The sequence below is a fragment of the Phyllopteryx taeniolatus genome, chromosome 13, assembly GCF_024500385.1.
Source record: "Phyllopteryx taeniolatus isolate TA_2022b chromosome 13, UOR_Ptae_1.2, whole genome shotgun sequence".
Lineage (NCBI taxonomy): Eukaryota > Metazoa > Chordata > Actinopteri > Syngnathiformes > Syngnathidae > Phyllopteryx > Phyllopteryx taeniolatus.
The window spans coordinates 15,446,402-15,461,510 of NC_084514.1; the positions used below are offsets into that span (position 1 = coordinate 15,446,402).

General features: G+C 40.3%; 1 protein-coding gene across 6 annotated transcripts in view; it reads right to left on the reverse strand.

Moving 5' to 3' along the window:
* Positions 1-15,109, reverse strand: part of arid1b (AT-rich interactive domain 1B) — a 249,881-nt gene that overhangs the window by 36,326 nt on the left and 198,446 nt on the right. For all 6 annotated transcript variants that reach the window (XM_061794174.1, XM_061794173.1, XM_061794171.1 and 3 more), the window contains 2 exons: positions 11,791-11,919; positions 1,933-2,254 (listed from right to left, as the gene is read on the reverse strand). In XM_061794174.1, coding sequence (XP_061650158.1) covers positions 1,933-2,254; positions 11,791-11,919 — 451 coding nt within the window. The remainder of the gene's footprint in view (positions 1-1,932; positions 2,255-11,790; positions 11,920-15,109) is intronic.

Here is a 15,109-nt window from a genome sequence, read left to right on the forward strand (position 1 = left end):
AGAGCACATACATTGTATAGAGAACTCATCAGCTGCTGCTTTTTACCATCCACAACTTCCTTCCATCCAATTTTTTTTACATCGCTGGTCCTCTTTTAACGTTTGCGGGTGAGCTGGAGCCTATACTAGCTGACTTTGGGCGAGAGGTAGGGTACAACCTAGATTGGTGGTCAGCCACATATAGACAAACAACCAGTCACACTCATTCACACCTTTGGATAATTTAGAGATATAATCAAAAACATCTCTACACAATTTGTGTCTTTGTGCACATGAATCTGCCAGGAGTTAAGAGGCCAAAAAGCTTTAAAGTAAAACAAATTGTCAAAAGTTAATAGTGCGCATTATACATGGGTGTAGGGGCAAATAGAAATTTCTTTTCACATTATATAAATGTATGCTGCCATCTAGTGGTTATGAAAAAGCTGTACACTTTCATTCCAATATGACAGGGGTAACATATGACTACATATATGTACAGTTGTGCTCATAAGTTTACATACCCTGGCAGAATTTGTGAAATATTGTTTTTAGGTTTTTTTAAATATGACTGATGACTGAACAACAACCATCATTAATTTCTTTATGGTTATGTTTTGTTTTATGATAATACTTTTCTGAAATGCTTGACCATATAATTTGAATCCCATTAAAATAAAATTAAATGAGTTTCGTCTTGTCCTTCATATTTTCTTTAAATAATTGTACCCATCTTACAAATTCTGCCTGGGTAATCAAACATATGAGCACAACTGTGTGTTTTCTAATTTACTAAATAAAAGTAGGGCTGTGAATTTCAAAATAAGAGCAAGTAAATTCAGTAAAGTATTATGTGTTCAAAAAAGTGCTTAACTTCAGAATATATATTTGAAAAAAACTAACAAAATACAGATAATACTTCATGTTTTGATCATATGGGAAGAAGCAAAATCATGCATTGTAAAAATGCATTACACATAGGTAGAAGGGTTTTCCAGAATTTTGAGGTCAACTTTGGGTGTGCGTATTATATATGGGTCCGCATTATACACGAGAAATTACGGTACTTTGCATTCGTGTGAAGGTGCTCGGCGGCTCCCGGAGTCTCGAGTGTTGTCAACGTGAAACCTGTGGTTTACTTCTTTTTTTTATGTCTTGACAGTGCAGCATTCAAGGCTTCACACAAGCCATCATTTCTCTGTCTGCCAGAAACGACGGTGTACAGTGCCTGCTATCAAAATGTCATGCTTTTTACTAGTTTTGTGAAAATAGGTACAGTTGACAAATGGCTCATAGAAGTGTTGGACCCCTGAGAAAGAACTCTTTTGCTCACAGGTCCTCTTTAGGGAAAGTGATGCAAGAGGGGAAATACTTGCCACTGAGTGGCTTGATTTAGTAGTTGTGAAGTATTGGACTTTTTTTCTCATAGACACAAAAAAATATGCAGCAATCACCCGAAGATCATAGCACTTATTATTCATCTGATCAAATCACCTTACCCTGATCTCATCGGCTATGCTACTCACAGCTCATACTGTATCTGCAATGTGTTCGTGGGTTGCTATGATATTGTACTGTAGCAAGTCAATGAAAAGCATAGATCCATCCTGTGAGTGCTTTTGCATGCATCTGAAATACAATAAATATAGTAATTGTTTGTTTCAGATGAAAAGAAAAAAAAAGTTGCATGCTTTTCAGTGGACAGTATTGAATGTTAAATGTTAAATTCTGTTATAGGCCTCATTTCTTTCTGTGACATTGTGGCTTGGTGATGAGATCTCTATGCAATTACACACATTTTTTAAGGGATATTGCTAGAACTTCAACTTTAGTGCTTCAGTCCTTGAACTATCACATACATGCCATTTTATTTTGTGTGTGTGTGTGTGGGGGGAGGGGGGGTTATGACAATATCCCTTATAGAACCATTATGATATAGTCAGTTGCAGGTACCTGATGTTTGTTGCGTTGATTGCGCCTGGCATGGTGGATCCCGCTGCCTCCTGTGTCTTGTGGTTAGACGTACCCAAAGAGGGAGGGCCCATTCCCGGTCCTGCTGGCTGAGGCATGCTGGGAGAGCTGGGTGCCACGGTGGGGTACCCTCTGTTGTGGTTTCCCAGCCCTGGATTGCGGCCTCCGGGAAGAGGTTGACCAGGGCCATGGCCGTGCATCGGGCTGCTTGCTTTCATGGCCAGGCTGTTGGTCATGCCTGCGCCAGGGCCGCTGTAGTTGGCACTTGTAGTCCCACTATAGTTGGATGGCCGAGGGTAGTTCCCTAGTTAAGACAGGGTGCAGTAGTCAGCTGACAGATATTCATTTACTTAAAAATGTTTGGATTTTAAGGCACTGCCCCTCAAATTTATCCAAATATAAAACAGTTTCACAGGGGAAATAAATGAACGGTTGTTTTAAAAAAAACAGAAAAACTTTAATAATCTTACATGTATTTAGTTCGGATTAAAACAACAAATTGGGTTCTACTATGATAAATATTTTGCAATAGCTTTATAAAAGAAAAGCAGTATTTATTGAGCAGTCTGATGCGGGCTGTAAAGCTAAATAGTTGCTGTTATGCAATTGTGGAAAAGGAATTCTCATTAATTTTTCAAAATGTAGATCAAAGTTGTTATTACTTATATATTTTTCGTTATGTATTTGAGATAAACTGATCAACTGCAACTGTCCAACTTGAATCAAACGCATTTTTCTTATTTATTTTTTACAAGCAGCACATTCAATTAACTGAAAAACTGTAGGATGTATCACCAACTGCCGAGATACCCGTAGACCTCCATCAGTGACACTTAGAGTTATATCATCCATCAAACTAGTAATCACCCCACGGGTGAAGAATGAAAATGTAAAGAACTGAGCTTAATTTCAATTCATGACCATCACAACCTCCACTGGAGGCCAGAAATCATTTTCGGGTGTTGGTCTGGTGACATTCTTCATAGCAGCAGGTTGACGATTCGCCTAGGGAACGATTGCCAAGCTTAAGGCTGACTTTGCGAAACACTTGAGACAAGCTTTAATCTGCAGTAAATGCTTTCTTGCTACCCTGGTGTGCTGCATGCCTGCCAAGCCAGAGGCTTTCCTAAGGCATACTTAAACCCCTCCATTTTGGCTCTAAAAGCCCAGTTTCACTCCAGCACTAGCTGCAATGAGAGCTGACAGAAAATCACCAGGCTGTCAAAGACAATGTGTGCGTACATTCAGTCACACCAAAACACAGTAAGTGCAAGACACAACACACACGCACAAGTATGCAAACACACACACACACACACACACACACAGAACATTACACAATAGAAATGCGGCATGCTCCATTATGATGGGGGCTATTTATTTTTATTTGATTACGGGTACTTTAGTCAGGCCTCGCTGCTTAATCTTCTGAGAATACGTCTGGAAAAGGGGATCAAGTCCCTTTAAAACCTGAAGGCTTTTCTTCCAATAGGGTTCAAATGACAATATTCCACAAAATGGCTCTGAAAATGGAAAAGGCTTCTCTTTCTTTGTGACATAAGCCTGCAAGTCTAACAGGTAGAGAGTGTGAGAGTAATGCAGAAAGGGTAAAATGTCTGTCCTCCAAAGCACTGACACAGGATTTATATAGGATCAAAATAAAAGTCTTCCCCCTTAAGCGAACAGATGTGGTCGAATTTGTCCAGAAATTGTAACAAAATCCACAATTGGAAACGGGGCTGAAGTAGAAGAAGAAGTGGCGAATTATTTTTGAGCAGGTTTTGCTGAACCGGTAAGCTGACTCCTGTCGAGACTTTGCAAGTACAAATAGGAAAGAATTTAGGAAAGAGGTTTTCCCTTAATGCACACAGGGTGATGCATATACTGAACAGTACAGCATGCATTTGACTATATTATATTTCCTGCATGCACAATGGGGGAAATTAACGATCAATGATTAAAAAAAAGCTCTTTATTAAATGGGACAATATGAATGTTATAAACTACTGCTTTCTTCAACACAACGATGCTGCAGACATAATGCATTAGTACCATGTCTGAGACTTTCCAGCAATGAGGTACATATTTTTCTGCGCTCATAACCAACTGGCTCGAATACTGTGAACATTTCTGGGAATGCAACCCTGAGGTGTCTTTTCTATCAGCCTGGGTGGACAGTTTGTTGCAGATGAATAAGGCCCCAGTCACGAACCTCTCACAGCCGTCTTTGGACAGCTGTTTAGCCCCGGGTCATGGCTTGGTGCCATAGACTCGGTGGACACTTTTGGACTTCCTGGCCTCTGAGACAGACTTAAGTTCCAGAACACCTCCCACGGAGTTGTTAAGATTACAAAGTCCCATTTGAACAATCTGCATTCTTTTCCTATTTTAGTGGGCGAGCCTCAAAAGTGAGTTATAGTGTCTGAAAAGGTTTCACAAGTCTTTATTTAGAGGTGATGTGAAGCAAAATCTCACAGCAGAGCTTTGTGGTGGGAAAAAAATGAAAATGTCATTAAACAGAGTGCTGCCCTGATGTAACACCTTTTAAATTGTTCCAGTCGTGGACGTTGTTGGCTCAGCAGACAAAAGAAAGACAAAGCAGCTGTTGGATGGTGTTACTGCTAAGCTTTCCTGAGTCTTACTCTATCCTGACAAAAATCACTCAAATCTTGATGGATTGTGGCTTACCAGGAGATCGTCTTCAAGGACAGATACCACACTTACTGAGAGTTCAATAATGAAATTGTAGACGATCTCCTGGTAAAGCTTGCTGTTTTTCCAGGCTTGGTACTACTTAGGTCAATGACAAAGAGATTTAAAAAGATCTACAATTTTCTACACTGCTTGTGCTCATTAGGGTCGTGTGAGAGCTGGAGCCTATCCCCGCTGACTTTGGGTGAGAGGCGTGGTACACCCTCTACTGGTCGCCAATCGCACGGCACATACAGACAAACAATTCACACATACACTACGGGACATTTAGAGTTTTCAGAGCCATGGTTCAAACACAGAAACTCTTGAATGTGAGACAGACATGCTAATCACTATCCCACTGTGCTGCCGATTTAAAACAATAACACGTAATATTCAAATTAATGGTAACTGCTACTGTATTTTCATTCTTGAGTCTACATTTGGAGGCAAATGTTAACCTTGATTGTGAATAATTTTCAGGCGCTCAGTTTCAGCTATTAGATATTTTGAAATGTGAACTACACCCCAGACAAGGCGCCAGTCCATTACATTACGCTGTGAAGAGAGTGGGGATTGATCCCATGCCACTTGCTATGTGAACCACTACACTGCAAAATCTCCTTACTGTTGTATTAGTTCCTATGGCTGTATTACCATACAGGTGTGTGATTCACTGCCTCTTCACTGAAACTGATCACAAAGGGATGGAATAAAAAGAGGACAAGGAACATTTCTTTTTAGTCCCTTTTTCTGTCCTTTTGGCTCATTGTCAAGTTCCTGCCTGCTTCTCGGGCGCTTGCTGCCTATGGGGAATATTGGTGGTATTTATAGCATCAAGAGGGGGAGAAGAACACCAAGCGCTCATGGTGCTTCGTTCACAATTACATGGAAATTCCCGGCAAAGTCACGCATTGGTCAGACACAATACACAGTGCTGGTATTAATCTCTGGAGTCGCATGGGAGAGCTCAAGTGCGACCGAACAGATTACTGTCTATTGCTCCCTCAGCAGGATGGAATGGGCATGTTTAACAGCCAAGGCACTCATCAGCGCCACCGCACCCCTGCGTGCGTATCCCCCGGCTATGGTGGAGCAATATATGATGGTGCACCATGCACTTTCCTGCTTCGTGAGCTCCATCAACATTGATTAGAAAGCAGATTACATGGCCGTGTGCTGGTGAGGCAAAGGACAAATGCAGTGGCACACAAAATTAATAACATGCTGTTTTAGGTGGAATGTGGTTGGTAAATCGACAATAAAGGATAGTCAACCAAGAAGTGCCACTCCTCAATCCTGTCAACCAAAAAAAGGATGGAGAGGGTCCAATATTGTTAATAAAATTACATACAGTACATGAATAGTTTTATTCATTGGTATTACCTATGACAAGTACAGTATTATCTCAAAAATAGTGACAAATATTGTGCAATTGTGTGAATCAGTTCATGTTACTGACAATACAAAATAATGAAATACAAAAAGTAGAGGGTTTAATTATTTTTTAGAAACCAGTTACAGGGGGAGTTACATTGGTATAGCAGTCTGATAAACAGCATCTTAATTGCTGTCATTCATTTATTCAAATTTCCATTTTTTGCAATTTCCAACATTCTGTTCCAGCCACCTCAGCACCTTTCCTGGCTTGCCTAAACCAAAAGTCTGATGAGTTCCACACACTGACAATTTTCTCCCAAATACTGCACTCCCTCCCTCAAAATGTGGCTTGAGTCATGACTTTTCTATTCTGTGTGTGTTTGTTTGTGTGTAGCCATAATTAAATTTTTAAACTGAGGTTTAAAAGTGCTGTCTGCACGGTCATTAGTAGTGGAGGAGAAATTGGGTGGTGGTGATTGTGGTGGGGTGGGGGACAGAGCCAAGATGGACTTTGAATCTTTTCCTGTAATGGTATGATATACTCCTCCCCTGTTAGTCTGTGCTGACTCTGGGCCATGCACAGGACTGTCAAACAGCTGTTGGAAATGGAGAGCGATATCAACCAAATATCCTCCAGTATCTGCACATATGACCATATATGTGTCCTGTAGTTGATTTTTTGATTAGAAACTGCACTGCTGTCATTTGTGCTCGATAAAGCAGAACTGAAACGTTTAGATCAGCCAACTTAAGGACGCCAGTGTGTTTATTATTCTTTGGTGAAATAACAGCTGTCTGGGTGGATGTACGTGGAAGGTATCATTGCTGTAAATGTTCTATTGCACACCACACACAGGTCAATGATTGGGCTCTCCTGACACAGGCCGGCAGGCACGCCAAGAAAAACAATGAGCAGAGTTCAGGAACTTGGAGAGCCTTTCTGTGGTGGATAATGGCTCACTAATTTGTCAGTGCGCTTGGGAAAGGGAAGGGAAGCAGATGGAGCTGTCACGTAGAAAGAAAAATTACCAACAGCTGTCCACTCTGTTCATTACTATGGTTTGGGTCCTGGCTACGTCCTGGAAGCCTAATTCATATTCACCAGTAGGTGTTGTAAGGAAATTGCCAATGGATGGTTGGAAAAATGGATGGAAACACAGGGAGACCTCTACACTTTGACATTCTTTTATCAGTGTAAAAGGGGGATTATATTAAGGTTTAACATTAAAGTATTAGTATTACCGTATTTCCACAAGTAGTGGCTGAAGCTTGAGTTTATTTATTCAACTGCAGAGAGTACCAGATGTCTATTAGAGGAGCATGTTTTAGAGAGACCTTTATTTGTAAAAATGCTTTTTAGAGTAATACTATATTTCATAATATGAAGTTCCACTCAAAATGATTCAACCTCATAACATTTTTCAGGTCAGTGTTAAGATGTGTGGCAGATTTCTCTCTCTCCACCTTCAGCATGTTCTCTAAACTTCAGATTTGATGTCATATCTAGTTTGCAGTTAATGTGTGTTGTGAATGTCTATTTCAAGCTATGATGGTATCAGACGTCGTCCATCCATCCATTTCCGTACCAGTTCTCCTCACGAGGATCGTGGGCGTGCTGGCGCCTATCCCAACTGACTCTGGGTGAGAGGTGGGGTACACCCTGAAGTAGTAAAACTAATTACAGATCACTAGTTATTCATCTCCTGAAACCAAATATACGGTATACTAGAATTTAAATTGAATCCACCCTTCCGGGATTAAAATTAAGTATTAGCAAGTATTGCTATGTTTTGGCTGCAAGCTAGTAAAGTTGGCCATCCCTGCTATAGATGCTCACTGGGTTGAAGTCTCAGATTTTTCTCTCAAACAAAGTCTCAAACAAAAGGTTTTGTCATGGATTAAAATAATTACAGTATTTAAGTGCATTATAAATGGTTAAAAGTAGAAGAATAAGGATCTGTGACATACAGTGGGTACGTTAAGTATTCAGAGCCCCTTAAATTTATTCACTCTTTGTTATATTGCAGACATTTGGTAAAATAATTTGTTCATTTTCCCCCTCATTAATGTATTCACAGCACCCCATATTGACAGAAAAAAACAGAATTGTTGAATTTTTTGCAGATTTGTTACAAAAGAAAAACTGAAATATCACACAGCCATAAGTATTCTGACCATTTGCTGTGACACTCATATATTTAACTCGGGTGCTGTCCATTTCTTCTGATCATCCTTGAGATGGTTCTACACCTTCATTGGAGTTCAGCTGTGTTTGATTATACTGATTGGACTTGATTAGGTAGCTTGACATGATTAGGTAGCCACATACCTGTCTATATGAGACCTTACAGCATACAGTGCATATCAGAGCAAATGAGAATTATGAGGCCAAAGGAACTGCCTGAAGAGCTCAGAGACAGAATTGTGGCATGGCACAGATTTGGCCAAGGTTACAAAAGAAATTCTCCTGCAGTTAAGGTTCCTGAGAGCACAGTGGCCTCCATAATCCTTAAATGGAAGCAGTTTGGGACGACCAGAACCCTTCCTAGAGCTGGCAGTCCGGCCAAACTGAGCACTCGAGGGAGAAGAAACTTGGTGAGAGAGGTAAAGAAGAACCCAAAGATCACTGTGGCTGAGCTCCAGAGATGCAGTCGGGAGATGGGAGAAAGTTCGACAAAGTCAACCATCACTGCAGCCCTCCACCAGTTGGGGCTTTATGGCAGAGTGGCCCGACGCAAGCCTCTCCTCAGTGCAGACACATGAAAGCCCGCATGGAGTTTGCTAAAAATCACCTGAAGGACTCCAAGATGGTGTGAAATAAGATTCTCGGGTCTGATGAGACCAAGATAGAACTTTTTGGCCTTAATTCTAAGCTGTATGTGTGGAGAATACAGGCCCAACAGTGAAGCTTGGTGGTGGCAGCATCATGCTGTGGGGGTCTTTTTCAGCTGCAGGGACAGGGAGACTGGTTGCAAACGAAGAAAAGATGAATGCGGCAAAGTACAGGGATACCCTGGATGAAAACCTTCTCCAGAGTGCTCATGACCTCAGACTGGGCCAAAGGTTCACCTTCCAACAAGACAATAGTGCTCATGACCTCAGACTGGGCCGAAGGTTCACCTTCCAACAAGACAATGACTCTAAGCACACAGCTAAAATAATGAAGGAGTGGCTTCAGAACAACTCCATGACTGTTCTTGAATGGCCCAGCCAGAGCCCTGACTTAAACCCAATTGAGAATATCTGGAGAGACCTGAAAATGGCTGTCCACCAATGTTCACCATTCAACCTGACATAACTGGAGAGGATCTGCAAGGAGGGAGAGGATCCCCAAATCCAGGTGTGAAAAACTTGTTGCATCATTCTCAAAAAGACTCATGGCTCAAAAGGGTGCTTCTACTAAATACTCAGCAAAGGGTCTGAATATTAATGGCTGTGAGATATTTCAGTTTTTCCTTCAACAATTCCGTTTTTTTCCTGTCAATATGGGGTGCTGTGTGCACATTAATGACTTTAAATTAAAATTTAAATGATTTTAGCAAATGGCTCCAATATAACAAAGAGTGAAACATTTAAGGGGGTCTGAATACTTTCCGTACCCACTGTACCAATCAGACACTGTCACAGTTTCTGGAAAGCTGATGTTACAATGCAACATGAGCCATCTAATAGCATGGGCTATTACATCACAATTCAGCAAGTAAACCTTGATGAAATGATCATCATTCTGGAGCTACCTCATCATCTTTGCATGAATAGGGCCAAGAGGTCAGTCTGCAGTCTCATCAATATTTAGAGAGTCACACCCACAGAGAGTCACACTTTTTAATTCCTGCCATACAAGACAAGCAACAACTGAGTATTTTTGTGTGTATGCGTCTGTAACAAAAAAAAAAAGGGAGACAAAAAGAGGATGAACGTGTCTTTCAAAATGAATTCTTTAATGATCCTCATTAGCGCGCTATCTTTGAAAGCAATGGCACCGATGCCAAGGCCCAGTGTGACTTCCAACTAAGGGCAAATTGTAAAAAAAAATAATAAAAAAAAAAAAATATATATATATATATATATATATATATATATATATAATGTGCTTTCCCCCTCACTCTAATGAATGAATTACAACCCCAATTCCAATGAAGTTGGGACCTTGTGTTAAACATTAATAAAAACAGAATACAATGATTTGGAAATCATGTTCAACCTATATTTAATTGAATACACTACAAAGACAAGATAATTCATGTTCAAACTGATAAACTTGATTGTTTTTAGTTGAAAGTTGAGGAATGCTCATCAAATACCTGTTTGGAACATCCCACAGATGAACAGGCTAATTGGAACAGGTGGGTGCCATGATTGGTTATAAAAGGAGCGCCCCTAAATTCAACTCTTTGTGAACATGTGCGTGAGAAAATAGTCGAACAATTTAAGGACAGTGTTCCTCAACGTACAATTGCAAGGAATTTAGGGATTTCATCATCTACGGTCCACAATATCATCAAAAGGTTCAGAGAATCTGGAGAAATCACTGCATGTAAGCGGCAAGGCCGAAAACCAACATTAAATGTCCGTGACCTTCGATCCCTCAGGCGGCACTGCATCAAAAACTAACATCAATGTGGCAAGGATATCATCACATGGGCTCAGGAACACTTCAAAAAACCAATGTCAATAAATACAGTTCGGCGCTACATCCGTAAGTGCAACTTGAAACTCTACTACGCAAAGCAAAAGCCATTTATCAACAACACCCAGAAACGCCGCAGGCTTCTCTGGGCCCAAGCTCACCTAAGATGGACGGATGAAAAGTGGAAAAGTGTTCTGTGGTCCGACGAGTCCACATTTCAAATTGTTTTTGGAAATTGTGGACGTCGTGTCCACCGGGCCAAAGAGGAAAAGAACCATCCCGACGAAAAGTTCAAAAGCCAGAATCTGTGATGGTATGGGGCTGTGTTAGTGCCAATGGCATGGGTAACTTACACATCTGTGAAGGCACCATTAATGCTGAAAGGTACATACAGGTTTTGGAGAAACATATGCTGCCATCCAAGCAACGTCTTTTTCATGGACGCCCCTGCTTATTTCAGCAAGACAATGCCAAACCACATTCTGCACGTGTTACAACAGCGTGGCTTCGTGGTAAAAGAGTGCAGGCACTAGACTGGCCTGCTTGCAGTCCAGAGCTGTCTCTCATTGAAAATTATGAAGCATAAAATACGACAACGGAGAACCCGGACTGTTGAACAGTTGAAGCTGTACATCAAGCAAGAATGGGAAAGAATCCCACCTACAAAGCGTCAACAATTAGTGTCCTCAGTTCTCAAACGTTTATTGAATGTTGTTAAAAGAAAAGGTGATGTAACACAGTGGTAAACATGACCCTGTCCCAGTTTTTTTGGAACGTGTTGCAGCCATAAAATTCCAAGTTAATGATTATTTGCTAAAAACAAAGTTGATCAGTTTGAACATTAAATATCTTGTCTTTGTAGTGTATTCAATTAAATATAGGTTGAACAAGATTTTCAAATCATTGTATTCTGTTTTTATTTGTTTAACACAATGTCCCAACTTCATTGGAATTGGGGTTGTACACAAGCCAACACAAGAAATTGTTTACCTTATTAATATTTCATACAAAAACCTTTAACTAGTTGTTTTATGAGGTTAAAAGGTTTCCAAGGACTTGACGTTGTAGACAAAACTTTATGGCATGAGCATTCAGTTCAGGGGCGGTGTCTTTTGTGTGGGGTAGTGTAATGTTCTAACCTTGGTGTCCATATTGGGTTTCTTGAGGACCGTAAGGGCCTGTGGGACCACTTTGGCAGTAGGGACCCATCGCGGGATACAATGGGAACTGAGAGCCAGCCTGGTTCCTTGGCATGTTGGACATGAACCCTGAAATTCACACAGAAACCAAACATAATGCCAAAGAGCTCAGTCTGTCCATGAGGTAAATCACAATGATATTATTTCAACGTATGAATATAGAGGCTTCTTCTTGATTACTCTTTTGCGTCTTCACTGTTTCCTGTTACTCAGAGATACTTACATATATGAGACCAGAAATCCTCAATCAGTGAACACAGATGCCTTTACTATAGGGACAGCCACCCATCCATTTTCGTTTATTAGATTCTTTTGATATACACTTGTAATTTAACCACATATTTTGCAGCTCTTGCGGTTATTACGATTGTTAACGTTAATGCACAGGCAAAGCAAAATTGCTTACTTTATAACTCCACGCCCCTTGCGGCATGACTCAGCCAATCATATTGTTTATTCAGAACCGCTTTCCAAGCAGACTCTTTTTATAATATATATATATATATATACATATATATAGTACCTACCTATAGTATATATATATATATATATATGGTACCTACAACCTTGTTCCTATCTCTCTCTCGCTCTCTCTCTGATATTCTTTTATCCCTTTGGTGTGAGACAAAGCAGTATGTCTGTTTTGGAGGTGGGGCTCCAGCTGCATAAGGCAGATGATAACTGCCTGTTCATGTGTGTACATATGACCTTGCTAAAAGAGAAATAGCTAGACACTTCTAAGTAGCAGACATGCTGGTGTTATTTGAACAATCTCCTTTCATGGAATTTTTTATTCAGGATCAGGTGTTAAGAAAAACATGAGGATAAAGTAACAGATTGTGTTGTAAAATGAATTCAAAGTACACAAACACACACACATTCACACTTACAACACTTACTGTGTGAGCTCCCCCCGCAGAAGGTGGCTTTCAACACTGTTGTCTAAGTGAGCAAAGAGCTCAGCGTGTACAGAATATAGGCTGCTGATTTGACCATGGCTACTTCATTATTCTAAGCCACTTGGTCAATAGGTGCCTAAAGCCTCTCAGGCTAAACCTCGCCTCTACTATTCAAATTGACATTTGAAGCCGTCCTTGTCTGGGATCCACGCTCTCAAGCCACCATGTTCTGTTTTAAAACGCCACAGAAAGGTGTACCAATCCAAACCACATGGGGAAAGGTCGCTGAATGGCCTTTGAATGAGAATAAATGCACGTGTGTATCTGTGTGCTGGATGACTCAGTATTTTAGACTAGGTTGAAATGGAATGGCTTGAATGTAAACTTTGATAAGCATTTATTTTGTTGCAACAGCATCCGGGGAGACTCTTTTGTGTGCTTGAGGATTAGCAGTAGTCGGAAATTGAAGCAACCACAATTTGTGTAATCCAATACAAGAGTAGTTTAAATGATATATTTATGATTGATTTTAGTTGACATTTCAAGTGATATTCATTTGTTTATTATTGTGGTTCAACTGCACTGTATCATTTTCCAAATATTTTTTTATTCTAAACTCAATAATATAGGCTTTTAGAGTAACACCTAAAATATGTCCAATTTCCACAAATTACAAAGTATTACATACAGCTAAAATATTACAAGTTCTACAAAACTGCAAACTCCAACCAAAGTGACAGTGTGAACTGAAACTTTGGATTATTATTTTTTGTTTGTTTGTAAAAGCACAATGTATTGGATTATATTAGACCGTGGAGCATGTATGCCTAATGCATTGGTCGCTGAGTGTGTCTGCTTGCTTGTGTGCTCATAATTGTGTCTCTGTGTGGGGCAGATAACAGAGAACATGTGTGTATGTATGGGAAAGAGATGGAGGCCAAGACAGTCGGAGGAAAAGCATGTGTGGGAGGGAAAGAGCAGTGATTGGGGCCTGAAAGTGTTTAGGCTGCGAGTGTTGGGTTTAAGGAGTGGGGGCATTATTGTAATGTTTTGCTTCCATTAGGATGAGAGGATGGTGGGAGAGGAGGATGTGGAGGAGGAGGAGAAAAAAATAGTGTGTAATACCGCACTTTAAATTGCCTGGAAAATGGATAGAGGAGAAGAACAATGTGTAGAAAGCGCTAAAAGCAAATAACACATTCAAGGATTTCTGTCTTTCTGCTTGGTTCTCTCCCCGAGTATGCACACACACACACACGCACGCACGCACGCACGCACGCACACCTACACACACACGCACACGCACATACACACGAAAAGCTCTCCCTCTTCCTGGCAGAGTGAACAAAGGAGGCAGACGGCAAAGCATACATGGGAAAAAGTGGGAAGGGACATTCAGCATATTTATTGAAATGAAGAGATGAGGAAGGCTCTTAACGGAGGCAAGCACTTGAGCAAAGTGGGTGTGTTTGGGTGAGAGAGTTTGTGCGCGTGCGTGTGCAAAGGGGCATAATTCTTACATTCTTAAATAAAAACCACACAAACAACAGCACTTTTAACCAGCAATGTATTTTCTCTAGAGTGGAAAGGGAGAGTTTAGAGGCATTAGAGAGCATCATTAAATCTCCAACTGGATTTTCATCTAGGTGGGAAATAACCTCCCACGGGGCCGCCCTCATCCGCTACCTCTGTCTGACTGATGCTGACACAGGGGGAGCATTGCATTTAAGTTGGATCCTGGTCTCTGTCTTGTGTTTGTGGGAATTTTTAAATGATGAATAGTGCCGTTTTTAGAAATGCTCATGAGTAGGCTGTAATTACTAAAAAGTACCCATGTTTAGGAACTAAACTGTTAAAAATAACACAATATAGATCAGAATAGATAGCTAGAACGATAAACAAATATGGTAAGCAGTATATCCCTGTTCCTATCAATAGAAAATATTGACTGTAATGATACATTGCTATATATTTTTGTTTGTTGTGTTGAAAGCAACAGAGGAAAACACTGGGCTTGAATCACAAACTGTAAAAAAAAAAAAGTTAGGCACATATGAAGTGGAATATTTAAAGCAATGGTGAGTCCACAAACATCACTGGCGTCAGGCAGAATCCTTGCAACTCCCAAACCATCACTTCTCAGGGAACCAAAAAAACTGCATGTTTGCTGAGCCATTAATATTGTATCGTCAAAGAGAGCAAGCCATTTTTAACCCTTTCGATAGGTCAATAATTGGTAAAATTGGGTCTAACTGTATCGCAGTAAATTCTAATATTGTAGAAAATTATTTATTTCGGTAGTTCAGCTCAAAAAGTGAAACTAATACTCACTGCAAAAAAAAATAAAATAAATAAATAAA